This window comes from Candidozyma auris, chromosome 5 (assembly GCF_003013715.1).
Source record: "Candidozyma auris chromosome 5, complete sequence".
In the NCBI taxonomy this organism is placed as follows: Eukaryota; Fungi; Ascomycota; class Pichiomycetes; order Serinales; family Metschnikowiaceae; genus Candidozyma; species Candidozyma auris.
This window is the reverse complement of record NC_072816.1, coordinates 218,316-245,930: the sequence shown is the minus strand read 5'-3', so window position 1 is coordinate 245,930 and position 27,615 is coordinate 218,316. Positions and strand designations below refer to the sequence as shown.

Sequence of the window (27,615 nt, the reverse complement as noted above, 5' to 3'; positions counted from 1 at the left end):
AAGTGTTCTGAATGAGCCATTTTTGTGATTTTTCCGTAATGGTACAATGGCTGCGAAAACGGCCCTTCCAGGGACAGACTACCACCCCATTCCGATGAGCAGAGCCAAATAAGCAGCAAATGATTATTGGCCATGTGTTGATTCCCACTGCAATGAAACTAGCAACTCACCTCCTTACAAATACTTTACAAATCACAAGGCAATACTATAACAAAACAAACTATGGTTTTCTTGGAGAAGGATCAGTGTAGTGGCTAGGCAGACCAGCTGCCTAATTGAGCTTCACTCGCTTGGGTTGTGGCGAAAGGTCCAAATTTTCACTTGGATCAATGAAAAAGGTATTTATATCGAACATCAGCTCGCCAGTGCCATGATTCTTGTTGCCGTCGTGAGCAGTTGAGAGGTCTTGGTAGTCATCCTCTGCCACAAGAGGTTTCTGGGGTACCAAATCAAAGTGGAAGAGATCTTCGGAATTTGGTCTCTTCCTTGATTGTTTTGGAGCCTCAACCGCTTTTTTTGGGAGCAACAGACTTGTTTTGGGAGTGGTGCTTCTGCCTCTCAAGCTGCTTTGCGGCGCCTGCTGAGCAGACTGGGACGGAAGTTGTGGCACCTGTTGTGGAGGCACTCGAGACTGCTGCTCAGGTGTTCTATGGTTTGGGGCAGATTGAGCCTGTCTCTTTGAAGGAGACTGTAAGCGCTGCTTCGGTGTCCAACAATTTTGTGTCTGAGAATACTGCTGTGAATTAGCAGCCATGCCTTCCTCTGTGAAAGTCTGAGGCTCATGGTAGCCATCCTGAGACTGGATATGGGGAGCCTGATACGACAGCTGGGGGAACTCAAATTGTGGTTGGGTACTCTTAGACTTGCCAAATTGAGAACCTTGTGAGTTTGGCTGAACCGGCAGCTGAACGGGCAGCTGAGCACGCCGCTGCAGTTGCTGAAACAGCTGCTGAGGGAGCCTGCTTTGCAGCGAAGGCAAATCCTGGCTACTCTGCTGAAGAAGCTGGTATTGAGTAGGAGGCGGCTGGGACAAGAGCTGCTGCATTATATGTTGCTGGCACTGGCCCTTATAGTAGTCGAGTTGAATTTTTTGCTCTGCAAGTTTAGCCTCCTGCTCCTCGATTTTCAAGGCCTGAGCTTCTTGGAGCTTTCTTTGCTCCTCCTCCTTTTGACGTCTTTTCTGTTGCTGCTGTTGTCTCCTAATCTGCTTTTGTTTCTTGAGCTCCTGCTCTCTATTCTCTTCCTCGTTAGCCGACATCTGTTCCCTATACTCTCGTACAAAAGCAACCTGCTGTGGCTGATTTGTTACCTGCTGCTTCTGTTGAGAAACACCTCGCTTTGGCAGACTTGGCCTAAGTTGGTTAACCTGATTGAATTGTCCCTGAAAGTTATTCTGGGGAGGCAGTATTGGTTTAATTGAAGAGATGGACTGCTTCAGCGCCTGCTGTAGTTGACTCGGAACATCTGGAGACGAATTATATACTGGGTTCTCATTCAAAGCCTTTTGCTTCAACAGCTTCGCCTTCTCTTGTTCATGAACTACCCGATACAGTTTCCACGTATACTCTAAGTCGTCGTCGTTGTCCTCGGGCTCCTTTCTGGGGGAGGTTTTTTGCACCTTAGGCTTTTGTTTCGACTTCTTTCCAAGAGCTTTGGTCAGTACCAGATGGTGAGTTTTCAGTGATTTCGTCATAGTCGGTGTGGAAGTCAACTGCATTTTGCCAAGCCCTTGTTCTCCTCGGGCCGAAGTTGAGTTCATAGACTTGTCTGGCTGTGTGGTTTTAGAGCCTTTTCCAAGCAGACCTTCTGTCTGAGGTACTCCGTTGAAGTCAACAAAATATCCTGGTGGTGGGAATGGTGGAGGCCGTATCCACTTGGGGTCTGCCTGAGAGTCTTGACTTGTACGGCTTGGCTCCTGATTGTGTTCTGGCAAGTGACATGAAACTTGGGTCTGCTCCTTTTGCTCCACGCGTTCTGTAGTCATACTTGATGGAGGAATAGACTCGTCCAAGAAGCGAAACAATTCATCGATTTCCTCTTGTTTCATACCGAACTTTTCTTCCATATTTTGAGGACTCTCTTCGTCTTCGTAATTCTCAGTTTGAAACTGCATTGCTGCCTGATCTTGATACCATTTGCTGTCCGACAGTTCTACGTCACCAAAGCGAGAGATCAGAGATGTGTTTAGATTCACTTCGTTAACTGGTCCCTCGACGTTGTCGTTGGCGTAGTAATGAAAGTTGGTGGCCAGCATTATTGTGGTGGGGATAACTTGTTTGTGTAAGAGGTGAGCGGAAATGATATTGATTTATATTGGAGTGTTTTTGGGGGCTATGGACCAGGTCATCAAATGATTCTTCTTTTGGAGTTCCTTAAAAGTGATTGTATGTATTAAATGAAGTGTTCGGATTGCTATAATTGGTTTGCAAGCTACTTAATTTTATGAGGAAAGTAATTTGCCACAACATTCCACTTCAGAGTGAATCGGCAACTGCTACACAAAAAGAAGAACAAGTTATACCGTTCTATCGAGTAATTGAGTAGAAAAGCATGCATCGATGCCCAAAACCGAAGTCCCTCCCTAAGGTTTATACGTATATTTTGCAAAAGGTATTCTCATCCATACCAAGCATAGTGTCATTTGAATCTCTGTAGCCAAAGGTACCTGTCGAACTTCTACGTTATGTATTGTAATCGTGTATTCGTTACTTTCATGAATGTTGTCGTCTCTTTTAAAGAGAGTGGCCTCTTTTAAAGAGAGTGTTGTAATTGCAATTCATGCCATCACTAAACTTTCCCCAAACTCCTCGGTGGCGTGCGCCATCTGCGCCCGTCCAACTGCAAGAGCATCAAGAAATCCTGTGAGATTACGGTTCTGGGCCCAGTTTGGAAACTCCCTTTTGATGAAACTCTCGATCGCATGGGCCGTGGAATAGCCATGAGCTCTAGTAGCAACGCTATCTGCGTCAGAAAGTGTACCGACTGAAGATACCTTGAACTTGAGAGATATCTTCTTGAGCTCAGAGAGCAAGCGTGAGCGTCCTGATTCGAGCTCTTGAGTTATCACCCTCTGAACCGGCTCACAAACGCACAACTCGATGAACACTTTCTGCAATGGGCTGAGTTTGTGAACCTTCAAAGCAGTATCGAAAATAGCTTTGTTGTTCTCCAAGGATGACTCCCACATGATGAAAGTAGACCGAATATCGTTGAGCGACTTGATATAGTATTGTTCGTTTCTGTCCAGATGAAGCTGCTTGATGTACTCGAAGTAAAACTTCCAGATAATTCTCTCATAAAACGGCAGGAGCTTCCTTATATATATGAGCGGTAGGAACTCTGCTTCGAAATTGTTCTTCAAGATTTTGATGATCAACAAGGGTCTGTTCAAATCATGGTATTTCTTCATAAGAAGCACATTGAATTCATGAAAGTTTTGTTGGGACCAGTCATTACGCATGAACATGCTCTTATCCAAGTTGTCAACGTTAAACGGTAGCCTTTCAAGCTGGGTCAAGTGCCTATTAAGGATGAACTTGGTGAGAAGAGGTAATGTGAGCTTATTCTGTTGAAGAGACAAACACACGAGCTCGATGAGCTCATCTTCGCTTGTTAAAGTCAGCACGTGTCTGAGTAACGACTTCTCCAGCGTCTCCAACGATTTTGTAGAAATCCTACCCGCAGCCGCCTCAAGGTCAGAGAGCAAGTTGTTCACCTGCTTTGTGTGGTCGGCGAATTTCAGAATGGTCACTTCAGGAAGAAGTTCCCGCCGAATTTCTGCGTAATTCTCCGTGACGTCTCCTTTCTGGAGGTGTCGGAAAAGCAGCGGTTTATAGTTTGCTGTATTTTTTACGCTCTTCTTGGGTGAAAGAAGGCCTAGAGCGTCGGCCAAAAGTGTTTGATCATCGTGCTTGTTGAGGCAGCGGCGTGTAGTGACGATGGTTCTAACGAGAGCTTTGTTTGGCCGGGGCGGCATGCTTAGGGATGTTTCTTAGCAAGTGATTTGAGGTTGGAGTTTATAATGAAGTGTGGTGTTATGTGCATGATTATCACCGATTCCATGGAGCCAATGGTAGCTCTACAACATAAGCACACAAAAAATTGGGCTTTTTCAAATGACATCTCACTTCACAGTCAGAAACTACAAAAGATAAACGTAATGACTTTGAATAAATAAAATCGTATCTATGCTAATGCGGGAGTCTTACCATTCCTGGGTCTTAAGGCCATACTTGGACTTTTTTGCGCCTTTGATTGGCGTGATGCGCTTGGAGCCGCCTTCCAAGAAAGAAAACTTGTCTCTTCTCTTCTCCTCGTACTTGCGGATGTACTCTTCCTTCTGCAAAGTCAAGCCAATGTCATCGAGACCGTTGACAAGACAGTGTTTTCTGAACTCCTCGATGTCAAAGTGGTCAACCAAAACCTCATTGGTCTCGCCATTGAGGATCTGCTGATTGGGCAAGTCGATAGTGAGCTTCTTGCCAGCAACAGCCAAGGGGTATAACTTGTCCTTGATCACTTCCTGAGGCAATCTGATAGGCAACAAACCGTTCTTGCACGAGTTGTTGTAGAAGATATCACCAAAGGATGGGGTAATCATACACTTGATACCAAAGTCTTTCAACGCCCAAGGAGCGTGCTCACGAGATGAACCACAGCCAAAGTTGTCACCAGTGACCAACAAAATCTCCGCTTGGCGGTATGGCTCCACGTTCAACACAAAGTCGGTCTCGACGTCCTTGCCTTGGTCGTCCTTGATAAATCTCAACTCGTAGAAAAGACCTTTACTGAGACCGGTTCTCTTGATGGTCTTCAAGAACTGCTTAGGGATGATGGCGTCGGTGTCGACATTGGCCTTGTCCAAAGGTGCCGTGATGCTTGAGAGAACTGTGAACTTATCCATGCCAGCAGGAGCGTCCGTAGTTGCAGCTTCGTCCACGGTGAGAGAGGCCTCGTGTTCCTGAGGAATATCGTTGATTCTGTCATCTTCAAGAGATGATGAAGACTCAAGAGGCTGTTTCTCATGCTCGTATACAGCATCTTGCAATTCCTGGTCCTCAGGACCGGAAGAGTCAATCTGCATGGCTGGTTCGTCCGAAGTATCATACTTCCATTCTCTAATATCTGTAAAATGACCCTTGATAGCAGCAGCGGCGGCCATCGCAGGAGACATCAAATGGGTTCTGGATCTAGCACCTTGACGGCCCTCGAAGTTCCTGTTCGAAGTGGATGCACATCTTTCTTCCGGATCAAGAATGTCTGGGTTCATTCCAAGACACATCGAACATCCAGCTTCTCTCCACGAGAAACCAGCAGCCTCAAAGATCTTATCGAGACCTTCCTTCTCTGCTTGGCGCTTAACAAGACCAGATCCTGGTACAACGAGCACCTCCTTGACGGTGTCAGCTTTCTTGTAACCCTTACAAACTTTAGCAGCATTTCTCAAGTCTTCAATTCTAGAATTAGTGCATGAGCCAATGAACGCCTTGTCAATAGTGATTTCTTGGAGAGGCGTGTTCGGCGTGAGGCCCTGGTACGCAAGAGCTCTTTCCATACCAGCTTTCTTGATTGGATCCAGGACGTTGGCAGGATCAGGAACCTTGGCGGTGATGGGCAAAGCATCCTGAGGGGAGTTACCCCACGTGATGGTGGGCACAATATCGGCGGCGTTGATGTTGATGTCGTAGTCGAAATGAGCACCTTCATCGCTGTGCAAGGTGCTCCAGTACTTGACAGCCTTATCCCATTCAGCACCCTTGGGAGCCAAAGGTCTGCCTTTAAGGTAGTTGAAGGTAATCTCGTCGGGCTTGATCATACCCGCACGAGCACCAGCCTCAATGGACATGTTACAGATGGACATACGAGCTTCCATGGAAAGAGCCTCAATGGCAGAGCCAGCAAACTCAATCACACACCCAGTACCACCAGCAGTGCCAATGACACCAATAACGTGCAAGACGAGATCCTTGGAAGTGATGCCTGGAGCTAAGTCACCATTCACGCTGATTCTCATGTTCTTCGACTTGGCCTGGATAATTGTTTGGGTAGCCAAAACGTGCTCCACTTCAGAGGTACCGATACCGAACGCCAAAGCGCCAAACGCTCCGTGGGTCGATGTGTGGGAGTCACCACAAACCATTGTTGTACCTGGAAGTGTGAAGCCTTGCTCTGGGCCAATGACATGGACGATTCCCTGGCGGTCGTCAGTCATGCCAAAGTAAGTTACGCCGAAGTCCTTGACGTTCTGCTCAAGTGTCATCACCTGAAGTTTGGAGTCCTCCTGCTCCACGAAAGTTTCGACATTTTTGAAATTTGTTCTGGGAACGGTGGGAATGTTGTGGTCGACGGTGGCCAAAGTACAGTCAGTTCTTCTGACTTTTCTGTTGGCGTTCTTGAGCCCTTCAAACGCTTGGGGTGAGGTCACCTCGTGCACCAAGTGGCGGTCTATGTAGAGAAGGTACGAGCCGCTCTCGTCCTTGTGGACAATGTGGTCCTCAAAAACCTTATCGTAGAGGGTTTTGGGTTGCTAGAAATGGGCATGGTTAGAGTTGTTGGAGAAGATGATATCGGTCGAAAGATGACATATATAAGGAAAAAGTTTCGCGGGGACAGTGCGGGCCTGAAGCGGGCCGGTACCGGCAGGTGCCCGCAGGCCAATGAACAGCCTAGAAAAAGTCAGCGCTCACAGTGAGGTGATGGAGGTGAATCAGGGGAAACAAGAGTTTTTTTTTCTTAAAAAGACAAAAATTAATGAACTGTGGGTGTGATAATAGGAGCTCGAAGATCTAATAATCAAACTATCTTTGAAGGAGCGTACTAGCTGGGTAAGGCTCGGAAGTAGATGAGTCAGGCAAAACGGCTGCGAAAAAGTGACTCAGTTTGGTGGAAGACTTGGCAGGTTCCTAGTAATGGCTGATGATGAAAAGGTATAAGGACATTGAAGTTTAAAGAGGTCGATTCACAAAGAAAAAAGCCCCCATAAACCATTTATTAATTTTTGCCTTCGTGGTCTGTTTTGCTGACATGCTTTCTCCATGCGTAGACTATGTAATCCTAGTAAGACGCTAGGCGTTCAAATCACCGATAATAAGGACAATGATTCCGTGTAAAAGTAGGCTTCGTCAGCTATCTAAGTATACCCGATTTATAGATCAATTAGAGTGGGTTGCTCACGGACTAGCAGAGTCTTTCGGTAAGCACCACTACAGATTTACCCAGTTTTAGAAAAGCCCTTTGACTAACATTTGCTGACCAAATTCCAATTATAATCGCTGTAGTCACTTAACTGTTTTTGTACAAGCTGAACCCACTTTTTCAAATATATAAATCCAAGTAAGTGACCTTCTTATAAGGTATGAAGACAAGAGATAGTTTCAGTAAATTTGGGGACCCTTGCTTTCTTTAGAATAGTGGCAAGTATAAGCCAGGAAACTAATCTTTAGACCTCAAGCAACCAAAAGAATCGATCAATAAGATAAAAAGCTCCTTCAATGTCTGACGAGAGTCTTGCAACATTCGTATTATTTGTGAGCTGCAACTTATTTGCAGCACTGACTCACTTTCTTTCTATCACACATTCCACAGCCATACATGGTCTTGATCGGGAGCAGCATTATGGTGGGCACTAATCTGATCGTCGGTGAGGCAACTAGTCATCTGAGAGCTGTAGTTAAATGGCTGCGAAAGAGCAAAAAACCATACAGTTGGAGCAGTAGTATGCTTAACAAAGACCAAAGGATTACCTGACTGCAAGTGTAAGTTTGGCATGTAGTTTTCTCACTTCTTTTCTCCTTACTTTGCTTCTTTCTCCAAAGGTATATTCACAATTAGGAGCTTGAGCCACAGAGCGGTCTTTTAAAGCAAGCACCATCATTTTTTAATTCTAGAAGACTTTAATTTTAGATATTTTTACATGAAAATGAATGACATAATATCATAATTCTAATGGGGCTTCATTAACATAAAGTAAAGTCATTGGCTCAGCTCTCTTCGTACTACACCATACAATAGCTGTCTTCTTTGTAGACACTCAAAACAAGCAAATTAGGCCCATAATACTGTTTTATATCATCTAAGGAAAAAAGTTTACGATTCAATTCTCCTCATTTTTCACCTCATTTCACCTTTTTTGCAACCATGGCCCATCTGTGGATGTACCTGCACAGCGTATCCACCACTGACATCAAGGGCCTACATCGATTCAGACCTCTAAAAACACCTTAAAATCACACACAACGCTGAGAGCAAGATGATCCCAGCAGGCCAGAAACGCACGAAAATCAGGGCTCCGAGAAAAATCTCCACTTTGGGCTCTTCTTCCTCCGCTGACTCCCAGCTTGACTACGACGCTTCCTGGGGTCTTTTGGCAAACGCCATAGCACAGATCCAACATAAGAACGTGTCAAACTTGCTGTATGAGCAACTTTACAGAAAGGCTTATACCTTGGTGTTAAAAAAGTTTGGTGAGAGATTGTACAACGATGTGGCAGGTGCAATTGGCGATCATCTACGCCAGAGACAGAGACAGTTGGTGCAAATCACCGAAACGAAACAGTTCAAGGCGTCGTGGAAAGAAGATTTTTTGAAGGCTGCTGTGTCTGAGTGGTCTGAGCATTTGCAGCTGATGAAGTTTATCAGCGATGTGCTAATGTACTTGAATCGAGTTTATGTGAAAGAGTGCCGCAAGCTTTTGGTGTACGATATGGGGGTTGTTCTCTTTGACATCAATGTGATTCGCCATGATAACTTTGCCGTGGGCAACATGCTTATAGATATTGTCATTGACGAGTTCACGAGCTCGAGAAAGGGCCATGTTATTACCACTAGACTGTATCTCCAACAGGTGCTTGCCATGTTTGAGATGCTTTCAAATGACGAGCCCAATGTGGCTGCCTCGGTGCCAGGGGCTCCCACAGGTGATAATGTATATCTGGATCATTTTGAACGGGCTTTTTTGGCTCTGCTGCAACAGTTTTATCTGGCGTTAGCTCATGAGATAATGCTGCTGATGCTGGGCTCCAGATATTTACAGGATACACTTAAATTCATCAACGATGAAGAGAAAAGAATTGCATACTTGCTTCCTCAAAAAACCGCCACCAAAATCATTCACATGATGAACAATTACTTAATCAAGGAGAGACTTGACAAAGTGGTGACTTTCCCAGCATCCCAGCAAGGGATTACTTACTGGCTAGATCCTCTAGTATCTAAGGTAAGAGATACCCTTGGATCTTCCACCTCCGCTTCAGCGCAGCATGTGGCCGATAGCTTGACCGAGCTCAAGATCTTCCATACCCTCGCTGAGCGGATCGACCCTGACAAAAAACTTCTAAAGGTGCGCTTGAAGGAAGCTTTAATCAAAATTGGTTTACAGTTCCCTGACTATGTCACTAAACATCTAGAGCAACAGCAACAACAGCAGCAGCAGACGTCGGATGCTCCCAAAAAAGTGTCCGTGAGCACAACCTCGGCTACCTTTGCAACGTTATGGATCGACATGATTCTCAATTTCAACAACGAATTGAACACGGCACTAAAGAGCTGTTTCAATGGTGATGCAGATATCGCACACACCATTCACGAAGCATTTAGGGACTTCATCAACCGTCTGAATCAGCCAACAAAGAAACTGACCATCGGACCATCTACTAGTGCGCCAGAGTTGCTCTCTATCTACATGGATTCCCAAATCAAGCAGCTCTTGAAGCTGCTGGGTTCCAAGCGTGTCACCCTGGACCTGAACGCCAGCGTGGATGAGACGCAAGATTTCTTGCACAAGTCGCTCTCGTTTCTTCGCTTCATCAAGGATAAGGATGCTTTCGAAGCTCACTACGCAAATCACTTTGCGAAGCGGTTTCTCAACTCTAAAGGTTCGTCATCCATTGTCCTGGGCGTCGATGCTCGTTATAATGGTGATATCGAGGAGCTTGTTATAGCGAAACTTGGTGAAGAATTGGGCAGCGCTACCATGGAGAAAATCATTAAGATGAAGAAAGACGTCAACTCATCTGGGGATTTGACGATGGAATGGAAGAATCATGCAAATTCTCACAAACTACCCACGATCGAGCTCGAACTCAAGGTGTGTCATGTTTCTGATTGGCCCAAGAGCATGACAAAAGACTATAAGAGCTTTGCCAACACCAATGGTCAAATTGGCTTCATTTGGCCCAATAAGATACGAGAAACGATCAGAACGTTTGAAGAATACTGGCTTACAGGCAAAAAGAACGATAACAAATCTCTCTTTTGGTGTCCGAAGTTTGGCCTGATGGATCTTCGGATCACGTACCCATCGAGGACGTATGATATCAATCTTTCTACCTATGCGGGAGTCATCATGCTCCTCTTTGGCCCTCAGACCAGTGATTCGGACGAAGCGCCTTTCGAGCGGAAACAGGAACTTACCTATGAGGAGATCAGAGAGCTAACGAATATTCCAGAGAGTGATTTAAAGAGGCAACTTCAGTCGATTGCCGTGGCGCCGCGGCTGCGTCTTCTTGTCAAGGTACCTATGTCTAAGGAGATTCAAAGCGGTGACCGTTTCATGCTCAATGACAAGTTCAAGCTGCCCACTACCAAGGTGAAGGTTCTCACGGTGTCGCTGGGATCGGCGAAACTGGAGCAGAAAAAAACAGAGCAGGCAGAAGAGAGCGAGGAAGTCAAGGCCAACATTGAGGAGGGAAGAAAGCATCTTGTGAACGCGGCGGTGGTGAGAATCATGAAATCGAGGCAGACCGTCAGTCACAACGAACTTGTGGCCGAGTTGGTGAAGCAGTTACATGGGAGATTTCAACCTCTGACGGTGCTCATCAAGCAGAGAATCGAGGACCTCATAGAGAAGGAGTATCTCAAAAGAGATAGCGAGCAGATTGGTGTTTATCACTACATTGCATAATCTAGCATGGGTCGTGGTGCAAGCCAACGCCTTTCAAATTCTAATTTTAAACCTAAAGCCCAAACTGGTTCAGATTTAGCGTGAGAAATCAACAGATTGTGGCAATTTTTCACGGAATTGTCAATTTGCTGCCTACAACTGCCCTCCCCACCACCACCTCTCCAGTGGTTGCTGTGTCTCACGATGTGCATTGCACTCTTCGCAGCTCCCGCAAGAAAAGTCCCCGAACCACTGCGCTAGCATTGTACGATGGGCAAAATCTCAAAATTTCCAATCATTGCCGACAGGCGTTGACCCTGAAGGCTTACCGATTGAAATCGATCGTTTTGGCTTTTTTTTTCTTGTCAATGCACAGAAGTTCGTGTCTTATTGTGTTTGGGTCCCGGGCAACGAGTTTTGCAAGGCGTTCCTTGCATGGGCGATCGCAGGGGCAGTTTCCAGGGCGAAGCGCGCTCACGAAAAGTGGCCCGTTTGGCGCCAGTGTTTTTTTGTTTTTGCCCTGGGGGGCGCGGTAAAAATTACGGCCAACCCTCCAGCCTCCTAGGAGTTGCATGCAGGTTGGCGGTAGAAGCTCCAACAACGAGACACCTTCTTTCGATGAAAATTAAGTCGAATCTGGTCCAAACAAAAAAAGAAAAAATGATTCGATAACGCAGTAAGAGAGGCGGCGGCTGGCAGTCGTGTCAAGTTCGTACATCACTCGGCAGGCTGTTCCAAAAATAGCATGGGGTGCCAGTGGCATCCCCCTATTTTTGTGTCAGTTGATTTGCAATGTGAAGGCGTTGGCTGCTCTCGTTGTGCTTTGCGTTGCACGTTACGTGGAGCCAGTACGCAGTTTACTTTTTTTTTTTTTTTTGCTATTATTTTTTTTTTGCTGCCATAACTTCCGTGCACACCGCGGGATCGGGCTGAAACATCCTTCCATTCACTTTGGTTGCCCTGCTTCTAGACCAGCCAAAAGCTTTTTCCAAACAACATATACATCAACACATCAACGACGTCTTCCAAGAATTAAGATATTGAGGCTATCCCATCACGATCGTTCTCACCCTTGGAATCTAAATCTTCGTTTCTAACTCCCCGGCTCCGCCTTTGCCGTGTCCCATAGTCAGTGGCCGCCATCGACAATCACTCGCTTCCACGTCGAAAGCATCAAAACTCGTTTTAGTTTTACCCTCCGCTCGCTATGCACCACGCAAACTACCTGTCCACTTCGCTTAACGACCACAATTTGTATGAAATCTCCATCGGCTCCGGCGCCAGCAACAATATGGCTTCGAAGAAGAAGCTTTCCTCACAAGTGAAGCGCGTGACGCTGATGTCGTCGCTCCCGTCGTTGAGCGAGCTGAAGCGGCCTGGCGAATATTACATTCAGAAAATCAACCAGCTGTCGCTTAGTTTGAATGCTCCCAAGACGCCTAAGAACACACTTCCCCCTGCAGAGGCACCCCGGCCGTACCTGGGGCCTTACATGAATTCTGACATTTCAAACGGTTCTAATGATGACTCCTCTCTGGATGGGTCTAGTCAGTTTGACTGCCCAGACTCGCGATTGAGTTCTTTGACATCAAATTCAATGTGCTCGAACCGGGGGAGCCACGGATCGCACAAACTGGACTCGAAGACTCCAAACGACTCGGCTGTCCATGATGATACATCAGACGAGGCCTTGGATGAGGTGGGACAGATGAACTCGTCCATATCAACTATCACTCTTCGTTCGGAAGATCGGGCGTCGTCTTTTTCAAGTACGTCTCTGCAAAAGCCGCTCCCACCAGTCTTCCCAAAAAGAAATGCTTCCAGCTCCTCCTCATCTGACTTGACCAATGCTCCTGGTTTCCGTCCTGGTGCTCCCAAGTTGCGCTCAGTTTCCACTTCTATGTTGCCCCATAAAATATCAAGCTCGCCCAGTTCTACTAATGCGCTTCATAGAGTGGGCACGCTGTCGTCGTATATGTTGACCAGGTCTAAGACCAGGTACTATAATCCAAAGGAAACGAAAGAGAGGAAGCAGTTACGCAAGAAGCTTTATGACGACAATGACGACGATGACGAGATTCTACCCAATGATTTGGATCTAGTCTTCAACGTGCCGGTGATCAAAAATCATGCGGAGATTTGTATGAGCCGTCGTGGTTCCTCCTCGTCTTCTTTGTCTCGCAAGGACCTTGTAAATGCTGATGACGATAAATTCAACTCATTTAATACTGCCATGAAGCCTTGTCCTTTGCCGGGTAAGCTTAGTCATGCTAACCTTTCTGTTGAGACTTCTCTTCCGACAATGGACGAAAGAGAAGAAATGTCACCTTCCGTGAAAAATCCTAAACATTCGGACGACGAGTTTGATCCTGATAACTCTTTTTCCTTCAATAACGATAGTGAGATCAGTAACAACATTTCTGATTTCTATAATCAGCGTTCTATGTCGTATTCGAAGCTTGTGAAGGAGTCTCGTGAACAGCAAATGATCTACAAACTTCCAAATTACATCAAATCCCAGACCTCTGTGGATGACTTGTCTTTGTTCTCGCCGGAGAAACTCGAAGCCGTTGATCAATCTAGACCAATCAATTTGCCTCCGAAAAACACAAATGAAAAGCTGAAGCACACGAGGGAGTTCTATAAGTTTTTAAGCAACTACGAGCTTAATACGAAGCATCAGAGTCAATCTAGAAAGCGTCTGTGTGAGTCTTTCATCAGCAACCAGCAAAGTTGGTTCAAATTGATGGTCACGGTGAACGAGCCAAAAGAATTCACTAAGAAGTTGTCAAGTGAAAAGAATCAACTTCGTAAATTGAACTGGGAGTCCTTGATATCTGACAGGTTCAGATTCGATTACTTCAAAAATGTTTTGGCTGCAAATCTCGGTCCTGACGCTGTTCTGAACATTGAAGCATCTTACAAAAACTCTGAGGCTCGTTACGCCCAGCTTTCCGATAAGATGATTGCCAACAAGGACTGTTTGTTTGACAGAATCATCAAGGATGTTTTACAAAGACCACTTTTCAAGACGTTTATGGTGGAAGCGGCATCTAGCGATAACAACTTCAATTTTGGGGAGTTCAATTCGAACTTCAAGTATCTTTTGTATATGTTGTCGCTCTCGGAAGGTGGGTTAAAGAAGCATCACGAGGTCTTCTTTGTCCCCGTTTTCTTGATCTTATTCCAATCTCATGAGTCAGTGAGCAATATCTATGTGTTGATCGAGATGTTCGACAAGGCGATCCTCACAGATGATGTTGTTGCCGATATTAATAAGTACTTGGGTAGGTTCTCGAACCTTTCCAACATGTCATCATCAAGCATGCCGTACAAGATCTTGAGCAAGTTCCAGTCCTTAGACGAATTTGAGTACTTGAACTTCACTAGCTTCTTCGACATCATGATTCAGTTGAACGATAAACTACCATTGAGCTTGAGTGCGCCTTCCACGCCGATTGTTAGTCAAGGAGCGTTTGGTCCGTTGAGTTCAGCCAAACACTCTGCAGAGTTCTCGGAGCAGGAAAGAGGCTCCACAAGCGGTCCTAACTCGATGGAAAGTTTAAGTGATCTCGACATGAGATCTAACCTTTCGCTGTCGTCATCAATGAGCCTAATTGGTATATTCTTGCAACTTCTTGTCATTTACTCCAACTCCCCGAAGAGTAAGAACAAGAACATTCTGAAGATGTTCCAAGGGTTCCTTCTTACGATCTTCAAGTACTACCATATCAACTGGAATAGCTACTCTGAGCTCATCAAAGCCAACAAATCCATTAAGTTGAATAACAGCAGTGACCAAACCTGCAACTTGGAGTCATTTCTTGACAAGTGGAAGGACATCTTCAACAAAATGTAACGACTTTACGAATTTTTACACTTTATACATCCCAAACCACGAGTTTGCATTTTCACATTCGTTTGCACCTTTTTTAATATACACATCTATACGTCACATGTCCATGTCTAAATCGATGGCGTCGGGATTCTCGACATGCTTGGGCTTGATCTCTCCTCCCTTGGTCTCTCCCTTCACAAATCCCATAGGATTTACCTCGCTCTTAGCTTGAGCAATGTCAGCAAAAACTCTCGAGAGCTTTCTTCTGTAACTAAACATATCTTGAATTAGTTCTTCGGACCCATGTTCAGATTCAAACTTTTCCCAGGCGGCCCAAACTTTAGCAAAAAGAAGTGATTCCGGACTTCCCAACAGAGTGAAGTGTTTGAAAAGAGATCTTGCTCTCACAATTTCCTTCTGAAGTGTCTCAAACTCGATAAAACGGAGTCCTAAGTCGAGAATTTGCGGCATTGAGTAGTGCAAATCCTGAACTGCTGTTTCGTAAGCACTTCTTAAAAGCTGGTGGTCCTTCACCTGCGCAATCCTGGTCAAAAGCTGAAGTTGGAAGACGTATTTGTCGTCCACAATCTTGTTGAGTTCCTGTTTTGAGTAGTCCATAACAGGACCTTGGATAGCCTGTCCAAGGTAAGCAATTGCTCTTTCAAGCAACTTGAGTGTTTTTATAGGCATTTGGTTCCTTTCTTCGAAGTCAATGTACATATCGAATATGTTTTTTACAAGATGGCCCGGCAATGGCACGCCCAGCAAGCACTGCTCCAAAAGATCACGGATTCGGTTTTCATTGGCCAGCTTTTGTAGTATAGTATCTTCCAAGTATGCTTTCCAAAGTTCATATTGGGCCATTGGGGCTTGAAAAGCACGAAGCGCCTCCTCGTACAAAGAGAATGCACGGTCTAGCATGTTTTGCTGCTTCAAAAATGAAGCATAATCAAAGATAAGTCGTAGAGTAATCACTTCTAGATGCATCATTTTCTGATACGCCGTGTGCATTTTGTTGTTTATCACCTCGAGATTCTTCTCATCCAAGACAGCTTTTAGTAGGTCGATATAAAATTTCCATAAATCGACAGATTTGAACACTCTTGCTTGGACAGGCATAGAGGAGATGTGAAACTTCACCTGCTTGAAGTTGGGAGGTATATGATTGTATAAGACATCCTCGATGTGTTCAAGAGCTGCCTCGTCAGAAACATTTAAGAGCGCTTCTGTCCACATGATATGGACAGACGCAAGTTCCAGGGCATCTTTGAACTGAGATTTGGCCGCTTTGGAATAAATCAAAATCGCAGTGTTCACGTCACCCAGGTCTAGATATATCTTTGCGTATTCCTCCCATATACTCACCAAGCTCTTTTGTCCCGTTGCATGTAGCGGATTGATATTCATGAGAGCGTCCACTAGAGCTTTGATTCTGCCACCGTGGTCATTGTCGTATATTGATGCACGTTCGAGCCAGAGATCGACGTTGTTTGGACTGCTTTTGAGTCTCACGTCATTGATGAGAAAAGGCCGCTTTCTGAGAAGGTCTTCGAAGATATCGAGGCGATTTTCGAGTTCGTATTCGCCCATAGTATCGAAATTGGAATCTTCAAAATTCACGTATGCATCGAATGCCTTTGTCACCTGGCTTACGGTTTTGCATGCGAGATAGCTTGGCTGTAGAAGTGTCTAGCTCTATGGATGTCCGTGGAAGCATAAAAGTCCGCCTTCTTTGTGAATATCTCGCTTTGTAAGTCGTCGTATCGAAGACTCAAATCATCACATATATCGTTGAAGAGTTGCTCGTCGCCTAATTGATGCACACACTTATTCAAACAATATTCTGCGAGGGTTCTCGGAGCTCAGATGAAGGAATCCTCTTGTGCCATATATTATTCCATAATTGCCTTACAAGAGTGGCATCCCCACTTTCAAGAACGGTATCAATCATATCATATGCATTGATCTCAAAATCAGTGCCCAACTCGATGCTCACATGCATAAACTGGATGTATATTCTTGCTGCGGTTTGGGGTGCCTCTCGGGAAGCGTACTTCAAATACAACTTCCAGATGTCCCCGTGGTAGTCTTTTGAGACATTGAACAAGGCAGCATCGAAGACTAGCTTGATCTCACTCAGCCCTTCTTCTACAAGAAGCCTGAGGTACTTAATCCATATACTAGGGTTTGAATGTAGCACCCGAAGCGCTTTTCTGTATGCGTTCAAGAGTTTGCTTCGATCTCCAAAGACAGCTTCAAAGTAGGCGTTCCACAAAAGCGTAGATGCTGGAAGCGTAGCTGTAGCTCTGCTGAGGATGGCTTCCTTGAAATCATTGTCTGGCGCCTGTTCAGCGTACTCAAGCCATCTGGTCTCATCGTATGGATTTGAGGCTAGGGCCTCCTCTGTAGGCACATCTTGCTCTCGAAGGCTCCATTGCATCCCCAGCGTGTGTTGTAGTTTGCAGGTTTGATGTTAGTAGTAGTAGAAATGGCGATGCCGGCACGTGATGTGTGGAGGTGGAGCTGACTTTTGGAAAAGGAAGATGAGAGGTTGAGGACTGCTGGACAGAGCTAAGGCCCAACGTAGAGATTCAATTCTTTGAATACTTTGATCCATGGGCTTTGGGGTGTTTTTATGGGGGATACTTGTGTGTACTGGGCAGATTCGAGAGGGGAAGATGTGGGAGGAAGTAATTTTGCCGAAAGTTAAAGGACACATTTTCCTAGGTGAAGAAGTTGACTTTTCACGGATAAATCATTTGTTATGGGCTTGTATTGGGGCTCTCAGTTCAAAATTGTGTTTGGGAACAACTGCAAATTCGGTATGGCTGCAAATCAGTGAGAGCCTGTCAAAGATTGCAATTGCAAGACGGGTCTCTGAAATTTCACAAGTACTGAGATCTCTATGTTCTTTCAAATCAAGAAATGAAACCCATACCAATTGTTTCTTGAGGACGAGATGTATTTGATTGCTTGATCTTAGTGCGATGGAACTCTCGAACATAGTTTTGAGTAAAGATTAATGGATGTATTTAATGTGCCTGAAGGAAAGTAAAAATCGAGGAAAGTCAAGGAGACTTTTATTCAGTCTTTTCGAAATTCTCATATCTACGAATGTTCGTTCCTGAGCCACTGTTTGTACATTTAGTGGTTGGCTGCGAAAAAGCAGCGAAAGTCCGATCCATTCATAGAATCAAAACACAAGGCGGTGATTTCACAAAAATGTAAAGGATCATATATCGAGTAGCTAGTCATAGATTCCAAGAGCTTATCGATCTTCACTTCCAAAAATTGAATTTGCCAATCCGCAAAAAAAGTATATTAACATGGATATCAACTTTCCTTCCAAAAATAGGGCCACATCAATGCCTGAGGTGAATGTGAGATTTTGCTCTAGAACTGTATGAGGCTTGACTTGCTACAAGAATAGCTGTCTTTGAGCTTGTAGGTATTGTTTCATTTGATCGTATCAGCGGATAGAACACTCTGAAGAATGGCTGCAAACTATTTCCATCCAACGTCCTGCATATATCCGAGCACATCTACGCCCAAATGTATTGCCGTTTTCCCCCAGCGAAGCCGATGGCGGCCTGGAATCTCTATTATCAATGCAAGCTCTTTGTTCATCACTATGCCGCCTCATAAGAGGCAGCTTCTGACACAAAAGAATAGGATCATGTAGTGTAGTGCCCTGACATACTGTGTGCAGGAACGATTCGTAGCGGCACCTGATACCAGTGAAACATACCACTAGCGAATGAGTTTTTTACATCAAAGGGATCCACGGCTATCTTGAGCGAGTTATCTGTAGGGTTCCAAAGAAATCTCATCATAGACCCGTACACCGGAAAGGGGTCATATTTCTTCTTTGTATAGGGGCAGAGTGTTTCTCCAAGTCCACTGGGCTGTATGCAGTACGATTTAAAATGGAAACCAGGGCAAAACCAGGGCGGGCCACTTTCATCACCTCACGAACAAGTCATGGACATTTGAGAGCCCACAATAGAGTATCCTCAAGGTCCTGGAAAACGGTTTATCTTTCCTTTGAACAAGCCCGAAATTGGATTATTCTAGGTACAAAGTTAGTCGGTTCGGACCCCACGTACTGCACACAGGAAGACAGCCACAAGGGACCCACAAAGGTCGCTTACATTTTACCAGAAGAAAGCATCCAAGGACCATCATTTAGCAGAACCATTCACAGTCGAAATCCAAAACGACTAGATCTACTATCTTCAGAAAACTCCTGCGGGCAGTGCGCCATTCCGATCATCTGACACACTGTACTTTCCTTTCCACATTTTCTTATCTTTTTCATGGTGTCGATCTTTCACACGCCAAAGACACAAAGCTTTCAGGACGAAGACGACCTGATCTGGAAGCCGCCTGCGTTCATTGCCGATGGCAGTTTTCCAGGCTCGTCAAGCGGGACAGGAAGCTCCAACGGCAGTAACAGCAACATCGGCACTCCGGCTCCGGGAAAAAGAACCGCAGGCCGAGATCCATATCGGTTCTGAGATTTTGTTCAAAGATCATGCTTCTGACAACAGTGAAGTCGACAGTCTGTTTGAAGACAGGCGGCAAGCGAATCCTGGGGGAATGGTGAAGCTCAAGAGCTTGTTTAAGTTTGGGCTGCCAGCACCACTGGAAAGCGAAGCTGGTAAAGACGAGAATGAAGTCGGTAAGGCTGGAAGCAACGATAATATAGATACGCTGGAAGTGACTATTAGCAACAAAAAGCCAAAGGAAGAGCCTTCGACAAAGCCGAAGGAGGACAACGCGTTTGGAAATTTAACTTGGGCAGAAAACGCTCGGTCTCAGCTGCTCCACAGCCAACTTTACAGACATCAACACACACAGCTACGAAAAGCGATGACCAGGAGAGCCCAATGGTGCTGTCGAGTCTCTATTTCACACACCAGGGGTTACCTCCCCACATGACCAAACAAACGGGAGAGCAGGCCCTTGCTCAGAACAACTTGGCGGTGTCATTAAGGCACAACGACTCCGTATTCTCAGTCAACAAGTCGCACTCGCATCTGAGCCAGACGCTGGCGTCGCATGAGATGGAGAAGGAGCTTCTGGAGATTCAGGAAGCTCAGGCGGCAGAGACTGAAACAGGAAGGTCGACTCTTTCGCCAGAAGCCGCGTTGGGCGCTCCGCCTTCACCGGCTGCTGGATCCGGATCATTTCAAAGAACACTTCGAAGAGTAGCTTCCGCGCCTTTGGTGCATCGTCTCTTGAATGACACCACCAAGAGCCCTATGTTAGAACCCAAGAAAGAATTTGACGTGAGGGATCATATTGGCGAGCTTACGGACGTGAAAACCAGGCCGAGGACTTACACTCAAGGAAGAATGTACTCTCACCTGGCTACAAGAATTATGTCAGCTCAAGTAGGACCGGAGTGCTTTGAGAAAGTAAAGCTTTTAGGTAAAGGAGATGTGGGCAAAGTGTATTTGGTGAAAGAGAAAGCCACACTGAGACTTTACGCCATGAAGGTTCTCAACAAAAAGGAAATGATTCAGAGAAACAAAATCAAACGAGCGTTGGCTGAGCAGGAAATTTTGGCCACCAGCAACCATCCATTCGTTGTCACATTATACCACTCGTTTCAGTCAGAAGACTCCTTGTACTTATGTATGGAATATTGCATGGGCGGCGAGTTTTTCAGAGCATTACAGACCAGAGAATCAAAAACAATCGGCGAAGATGACGCGAGGTTTTACGCGGCTGAAGTAACCGCCGCCTTAGAATATTTGCATTTAATGGGCTTCATTTATAGAGACTTGAAGCCCGAGAACATCTTGCTTCATCAGCTGGGACACATCATGCTCAGCGACTTTGATTTGTCAAAACAGTCGGCCAAGACAAAGGGCCCCGAGATTCAATTCTCCAAATCCCACTCGCACTCAAACAATCCTACCATCGACACGAAAGCATGCATTGATGGCTTCCGTACGAACTCATTCGTGGGCACAGAGGAGTATATTGCTCCTGAAGTTATACGAGGAAAGAGCCACACCAGTGCTGTCGACTGGTGGACCTTGGGTATCTTTATATATGAGATGCTTTACGGAACGACCCCTTTCAAAGGAAGAGACAGAAAAGCAACGTTCAGCAACGTGTTGAAGAAGGATGTCAGGTTTCTTGATACACAACTGGTCTCCTCCAATTGCAAAAACCTAATCAAGAAGCTTCTTATTAAAGATGAGACCAAACGGCTTGGATCAAAGCTTGGTGCCTCTGACATCAAGTACCATGCTTTCTTCAAAAACACGCAATGGGCGTTGCTCAGACACCAGCAACCTCCCATGATCCCAGTGCTCACGAAAAACAAGAAGGGAGACGTGAAGAAGCCCGAGGTGTTCTCCGTTGACGAAAGCAGTGGGTCTTCGTCTGCATCCAAAGCGCAGGAGCCTAGCCTGGAGCCAGACCCATTTGCTCTGTTCAGCTCTGTAACGCTCCACTATAACGAAACTGATGATCACGATCTGGCATTCATCTTAGGGTCAGAGAACTCCATCAACACGTCTGTGGCATACACCATGAGCAGCCGTCCTGGAATCAGTCCCAGAAAAACCAAAGGGTTTCTCCGAAGATGAAATAGCCACCATGCATATACAAGAACACCGGCAAACAAACACTTACACACACAGACCATCACGAAAACCGTACCACATTACCTATATACTATAAAAAAAAAATTACCCAATATTCAAACCCTAACACTTGATCAAGTCAACAATGCTCAAGTGCACTGGCTCACACTGCTCAGCAATGTTCTGGTCGTACAAGTTGTAGAAGTCACCCGACTTGCACTGGAAGAACTCGGTGCCGTTTCCAAGAGCCAAAAGACCCTCCTGAGTAATGGACCAGCCAGCAGCGTAGATGGAGCCGGCCTGTGGTGGAGGTCCGTCGAATTGAAATTGTCTGTTGGCAACAATAGCACCCACTCTGCCGCTTCCGTCTCTCAAGATGGACTTCTCCAAAGTCATGGCCAAGTTGTTATCAGCCATACAAGCCTGAAGAGCTGCACCTCCCTTGTGTTCAGCAGCAGGAGCATCGGTGGCCTGGACCTGGCCGTCGCCAATTTGGCTGGCAGCAGCAGCAGTAGTCTGATGCTGGATTTGGCCGTCGCCGATTTGATTGATGACAGAAGCGGTAGCGGTCTGGTGTTGAATCTGGCCATCGCCAATTTGATTGACCACAGAGGCTGTTTGATGCTGGATTTGACCATCGCCAATTTGATTGACCACAGAAGCAGTCTGATGTTGAATTTGACCATCACCTATCTGGTTCACCACTTGGGCACTGGTTGGCTGTGGAGGAGCGGCAGTCTGATGTTGAATCTGGCCATCACCAATCTGGTTGACGACCTGAGCTGTGGAAGACGCCAGCTGATGCTGGATCTGGCCATCGCCTATCTGGTTGATCACGTCTCTCTTAGCGGCCTTTGTCTCCTCAGCGGCAGCAGAGCTCGTGAGCGTAACGATCTGAATACCAAACTTGGCGGTGTAGTCAGTAGTAGCACTGGCAATCGATCCCTCGGGGGTCAAGTCAGTCCATGGCTCCGAAGGAACGTAGGCGGCAAGAGCAGACGAGATGAGGGCCAACACAGAGAGTTTAAATTGCATGATGATTTTTGATGAATTTGAGGTGTTTAGCGAAACAAGAAATGGCAAGAATCCATTGCCCCTTTATAGACCTTGGGGCAAGATCAGATCAGGCCCGATGGGGCAAGCGAGAGCTGGGTTGCGCTGGCGCCAACGCCGAAATCGGGAAATGGCTGGCTTCCCACACCTGATGACGGGCGGAAGAGCGCAGGGGAGAGTAGTAAGAAGGTCAAGCGAGGCGGGAATTAATGGCTGCAAAAAGGCGACTTGGTGCTGGCTCAAATCAACAGTGTGCTGGACGCGTACTGCACACAGCCGTTCACTGGCGCACCATAATGGACGTCAATGCACTGTTACGTCGTATTAGCGAGGCTCTTGTGAAAGCACCAGCAACGAGTAAACAGCGCCGGCAACGTGATTGGACGATGGAGTGTGAGTGACAGCACGTATTGGCGGGTGTCAGTGACCTGGCCACAGGCCCGTGCCGCGGCCGTCTATAAAAAATGATCATACCTATATGGCAGGTGACAGCGAGCAGAAATATTGCTTCAATTGAAAGGGTGCTGGATTTGAAGCAGAGAAACATAATAGCTGTTTTTCAGCAACTATGGTCGGATCTTGTGAATTGTTGCAGCCGCTGGTGAGGTCTGCTGCAACGTCTGGAGTATTTTCGCAGCTCCACGAAGTACTCCATAATATTTCACACATCGATCAACAGAGTGTGCAGTGATCGACCCAATTTCACCTTGATGTCTACTGCTAGACAAACAGGCGATCCTGTCCCAAGATTCTACGTGTTCGCCAGCGTTAGCCAGATCAGCCCAGCGTCACCGTCAAGCAAGTACAACGTTAACAAGCATATGAGTCCAACTTTGAAGCGATAACACTAAGTTCTGAAACTGTGACACCCAATTTTTTTTTGAAACCGTCCAATTCACCGCAGCCGTGGCCAGGGTGGGCCAATCAAAAGTCTGCTCACGCCCTGGCACCTCTTGCTAGCTTCCAGACAGCCAGACAGCTTCCAGGCGATCCCTGATCATCGCCAGTGCCTTAACGAGATCGTCCCTTCTAAAATATGCTTTCAGCACAAGTTTCATCCCCTGAAGATTTTGAAACGACGACTCTCGACATTATAAAAGTGCTGACTAATTATGAAATTTCAAGATCCCTTAAACGAGTTGGCCTTGCACGCTTCTCCTTGTACGCTTCTATACGTCCACCCCACTCGGCAAAATCACAATCCAGAGCTTTCACAAGACCCAGACGTGGAGACTCCCAGGGGGAAATAACAATCCATGCCTTGCGTTATTTTCCCAGCCGAAGCGCCCAAAGGATGGGGTGCCGATCCAACAACACTGTTTTGCAAATCTTGACTGGTGCGTACGCAACAATGCGCCTGCGCCAGGTGTGGGAGCAAAAAGGCTGACCGGGCCCGATTTGCAATTTGCACACGCTAATTGCTGAATCTCCACAGCACAGGCACAAGTTTGCTGTTCTTTTTTGCTGCTGCACAAATCCCGACAAGGTTTCAGGACGCCGTTGGAAGAAGGGTGGAACACGCACGAGCGCCGAGGATAAGTCTCAAATGGCACGGTGGGCACGACTGGCACGGTTGCGAATATTATTTGGCGGTGGAAGTGCAGTGATGTAACGGGAACGGGAACGAAGCCGGGCCGCATGCGCCTGCCCTGGGGAAAAAAATCTGCCTCCGAAACCGACAAAAAGAAAACGACCTGGCCACTGCCAACTCGCAGGAAAGTGGTGCTTTCATTTCTTCTGCTGACAACAGTGTCTTCGACAAAAGGACTCGCAAGAGAAAATCCTACGCCCGACCTGCACACAGTCCACAGGTGAGGCCGCCCCCAAGGACCCTCGAGACCCTCGACGTCCTGTGAGCTCGCAAGGCGTGTGCGATATTATTAGCGTGCCTAGCGCCGGAGGCTCCACCGCTCCATAATAAAAGCTCCCGATTCACATGGCCACTGCAGAGTGCCGAAAACAATACCTTGCGCCTCGGGCCTCCATGCCTCCTTGCCTCCTTGCCTGCTCGCGTTCCCGCTTTGGGACAGCATCCCTAAAGGAGGGTGGTGGGCTGAACTTCTGCGCATGCAGAGGAAATTTCTCCTGGGCCCTTTTCGCTGCACGAACCCACCAGCGGCCTTCTGGAAACCTCGTAAAGAACACCCTGGGAGGCTTCATGCCGGCCGTTAGCGAGGAATGCTTCTGGAAAGGGAACCGTCCACAAAAGAAAAGAGGGTAGCGGTGGAAGCACTAAAAGCAAGGGTGAGTGCTTGAGGTGGTTGCAAAGAGGGCCCTGTGGTTGCCCCCCAGGAGGAATTGAAATTGTCAGCAAGTGAGCGTGGGTCGCCTCACCTGCAAGTGGCATGGAAGGAAGCAGAGAAAGAGTTTGAGAGGGGCAAGGAGAGTTTGTGATTTTCCAGATGATTTTCTACACTTTTTGAATCGAGCCCACGTAAATGTGTATGTTGAGATTTTGTGCTGTTATGGGGGGCCATTGCTTTTTCAGGTGGCCTGGTTGGAGTTGGTGGCCATACTCGGAGAACTCCGAGATGGAGCCATCGCTTTGGTATTGTGCAATAATCGGTTGGTTGCGTTACCAGGATTAAACGAGTGGCCCTTGAGTGGGTCCTATTTTGAAGGACTTGATCTGGAATGATCTATTCTGAAAAGATCCCTTGGGTACGTTTTGGTACGGTTTTGGGATTTGTGGGTGAGTCGTTTTCATGTACGAGCAAAGCAAAGCAGTTGATGATTACACGGTTCCAGAAATGGATATTTGGTATGTTTTATAGATGTCTTGTTCTCATGGCCGAGATGATGAGTTTCAACGGCCTTCGATTTGCTTGGATCAACGATCAACGCTGTGCAATCAAACGGTGATCTGCCTGGTTTTAGTTGCGATCAGTGACTGGTGTTTCAAGATACGGAAAAGGGAAAAGGGAAAAGTAAACTCTAATTTCATTTGTAGGCAGAAAACCTTGTTTGTTGTGCGTTGGGAGATTTTGTGTTGTGCCGGCATCGTAGTTTGTTTATGGACAACAAGTGGCAGCCAGAGATCACGCACTTCATTCCAACAATTGGTCGATGGACCTATGGTCAATTGAATTTGTTTGAAAAGTGTTTATCGAGGCCACCGCCCACGGTGGAAATTGCACCGTGGAGCTCCCACTAAAATAGCTTCACAGGCCACAGTGAGAGACCCGGTGTCCCAGTACACAAATGGCAGATTGAAACAGATACTTTGAACAGTCACATAAAGTAAGAGGAAAGAGAATTTCATTTTTTTGAAAAAAAGTTTTGAATCAACGAATTAAACAAGCTGATTTAAATCCACCACCACACACCCAAAATGCCTGGTGCTTTTGATGACACCAACAGAACCACTAGGAATCTCACAAGCTTCGCTGCCCATGCGTATGCTCACCGCATAAACACCCAAATCGTAGCTATTGGGCCCTCTTGCCTAAGTCTACCAACAAGTACACTCAAAATCTCGTTGATCTACTTTTGAACCCTCTGAGTAAGAGTCAATAGAGACTCAGACATAGATCACCATACTTTCACTTCCTGGCCAAAAGATCAATTATCCGACTTATGTCCCCTCCCTGTGAAAAGACCGTTGCCAGGGGCCAGGCTGCACCGCTGCCTGCTTGGGTGGTTGTGAGTGATGTGTGAGCAAGAGCTCAGCACCACAGCGTCAGAACGAAGCGCCACTTCAACTCGAGGCAGAGGTGCCATCCGGGAGGAGTTTTAAGGTCTCTAACGAAGAACAATCCAACCCACTGGCTTCCCACTTGCCGCTCAAATCATCAATTCGAGTCATTAACTCTATCAAGTCATTGACTCAGATATTCTGATGCGGAAGTTGCACAATTAGGTAGCTGAATGGCTGCAAAATGGCTGCAAAATGGCCGTTGGATCTCTGCCATCTGGAAGCTTCAACGATCCACCTTTCTTTCTTCCATTCATGACCACTACTCTGCTCACATGTTTCTATTTCCCTCAAAAAAAATCTTGTTCCTGGACCTTCAGCTTCCACTTGCAGCTACAACGCCCACAAACACCCAAGATGCTCCAAAATGGCCCAAAACTCTCCCATCATCACCAAAATTCACGACTTCAACCAGGACCAAATTTAAAACCACCCTTTACTTAAACTTGTTCTGTCAGGGTCCGCCGCTGTGCAGCAGGATCAAGCGCAGCGCTCTCGGTGAATCCAGGAAGAGGCCGAGGACGTTAATCTTCTTTGGGCAGTCACAGATGCACGAAATCGGTAGTACCGAAGAACCGAGGATTATAAAAGAATTATTAGAAAATTCTGGGAGCCCAATTTGCAGACTGGGTGATGGATTTTGATACGCTTTGTGTGGCGTATTTCTTCTGTGCTCGAAAAGGGTCAATGCGAAGAGATGCAAATAATACGGTTCGGCAAAGTGGGTTTTGTTTTCACCTGTGCGTGGTTCTGGGTGACGCAGTTGCGAGCCCGCGCCAGCAGCCCGCTGGCGGTGAGGTTACCACGTGAGGCGTAGCAACTGAGAGTGGAGGGAGGGAGAATTTGATAAGCTAGAGTGGCAAAGATTACGAGGAAGGTCTGAAACGGAGGCTACGGGGAAGTTTTGTGGACATGGGGAATGGAGGAAATGAGGTGGGTGGGTGGGATCGAGACGTGATCCTGCACAGCCGGCGATCGCCAGGTGCTTCTGCGCGAACGCGCAGGGCGCAGCGCGCAACCCACCTGCATGTGCCCCATCGGGCCGCATGATGCATGCGGCGCAAGCCTCCCGTCCTCCTGTTCCGCATGCGTCAGCTGCTCGACGCAGCTGCACCTGCTGCAGCGCCAGGGCTGCCAAACCTACTGATTGCCAGTGCTTCCCTAGCTGCCCACCTTAAATACACTTAGTTAGCGCTGCATTCCAATATCAACCATCCGTTTTCCATCTTTTATCCCCAGGCTCGTCGCCTCCACAAATAGCTCCCCAACCATTCCTCCTCGTCTCTCCTTGTTCCCACCGTGGGCCCTCCACCCGTTCCTCCCAAGCGCTTCTCCCATTCTCGTGGAATGCCACTTGTGGGTTTCTCCACATCCTCCTCCTCCATAGTTAACCTCCAAGAAGCTCCATTCTAGCTCCTCCACTATACTGCTCCAGCAAACGTATGCCCCCAATCCCGGCCTGGGCGCCCAGGGCGACTCCTCCGCCGCCGTTGGCAAAGCTACACCGTTTCTCGAGTACGAGCCCGTAGAAGAGATGCAAGGCCACCCG

At 46.7% G+C, this 27,615-nt stretch overlaps 9 protein-coding genes across 9 annotated transcripts; 3 read left to right on the top strand and 6 right to left on the bottom strand. All coding sequences in view use genetic code 12, as the record gives it.

Moving 5' to 3' along the window:
* Positions 1-271: 271 nt before the first annotated feature.
* CJI96_0004375 (uncharacterized protein) lies at positions 272-2,254 on the bottom strand (the record flags this gene model as incomplete). Its single annotated transcript, XM_029036627.2, has 1 exon — positions 272-2,254. One exon carries the CDS (start codon positions 2,252-2,254, stop codon positions 272-274), a length of 1,983 nt encoding a protein of 660 aa, XP_028888724.2.
* Positions 2,255-2,776: 522 nt separating this feature from the next.
* Positions 2,777-3,976, bottom strand: CJI96_0004374 (uncharacterized protein; the record flags this gene model as incomplete). The annotated part of the gene is made up of 1 exon (XM_029036626.2): positions 2,777-3,976. One exon carries the CDS (start codon positions 3,974-3,976, stop codon positions 2,777-2,779), a length of 1,200 nt encoding a protein of 399 aa, XP_028888723.2.
* Positions 3,977-4,204: 228 nt separating this feature from the next.
* LEU1 (3-isopropylmalate dehydratase LEU1) lies at positions 4,205-7,244 on the bottom strand (the record flags this gene model as incomplete). The annotated part of the gene is made up of 2 exons (XM_029036625.2): positions 4,205-6,502; positions 7,239-7,244. 2 exons carry the CDS (start codon positions 7,242-7,244, stop codon positions 4,205-4,207), a joined length of 2,304 nt encoding a protein of 767 aa, XP_028888722.2.
* Positions 7,245-8,248: 1,004 nt separating this feature from the next.
* Positions 8,249-10,900, top strand: CJI96_0004372 (cullin CUL3; the record flags this gene model as incomplete). The annotated part of the gene is made up of 1 exon (XM_029036624.2): positions 8,249-10,900. The coding sequence occupies one exon, from the start codon at positions 8,249-8,251 to the stop codon at positions 10,898-10,900; it is 2,652 nt and encodes an 883-aa protein (XP_028888721.2).
* Positions 10,901-12,086: 1,186 nt separating this feature from the next.
* Positions 12,087-14,738, top strand: CJI96_0004371 (uncharacterized protein; the record flags this gene model as incomplete). The annotated part of the gene is made up of 1 exon (XM_029036623.2): positions 12,087-14,738. The coding sequence occupies one exon, from the start codon at positions 12,087-12,089 to the stop codon at positions 14,736-14,738; it is 2,652 nt and encodes an 883-aa protein (XP_028888720.2).
* A 93-nt stretch (positions 14,739-14,831) lies between these two features.
* Positions 14,832-16,307, bottom strand: CJI96_0004370 (mRNA splicing protein SYF1; the record flags this gene model as incomplete). Its single annotated transcript, XM_029036622.2, has 1 exon — positions 14,832-16,307. One exon carries the CDS (start codon positions 16,305-16,307, stop codon positions 14,832-14,834), a length of 1,476 nt encoding a protein of 491 aa, XP_028888719.2.
* Positions 16,308-16,548: 241 nt separating this feature from the next.
* On the bottom strand, positions 16,549-17,157 carry CJI96_0004369 (uncharacterized protein; the record flags this gene model as incomplete). The annotated part of the gene is made up of 1 exon (XM_054702208.1): positions 16,549-17,157. The coding sequence occupies one exon, from the start codon at positions 17,155-17,157 to the stop codon at positions 16,549-16,551; it is 609 nt and encodes a 202-aa protein (XP_054558183.1).
* Positions 17,158-19,654: 2,497 nt separating this feature from the next.
* Positions 19,655-21,322, top strand: CJI96_0004368 (serine/threonine protein kinase; the record flags this gene model as incomplete). The annotated part of the gene is made up of 1 exon (XM_029036621.2): positions 19,655-21,322. The coding sequence occupies one exon, from the start codon at positions 19,655-19,657 to the stop codon at positions 21,320-21,322; it is 1,668 nt and encodes a 555-aa protein (XP_028888718.2).
* Positions 21,323-21,442: 120 nt separating this feature from the next.
* PIR1 (beta-1,3-glucan linked protein) lies at positions 21,443-22,354 on the bottom strand (the record flags this gene model as incomplete). Its single annotated transcript, XM_054702207.1, has 1 exon — positions 21,443-22,354. One exon carries the CDS (start codon positions 22,352-22,354, stop codon positions 21,443-21,445), a length of 912 nt encoding a protein of 303 aa, XP_054558182.1.
* Between the last annotated feature and the right edge of the window lie 5,261 nt (positions 22,355-27,615).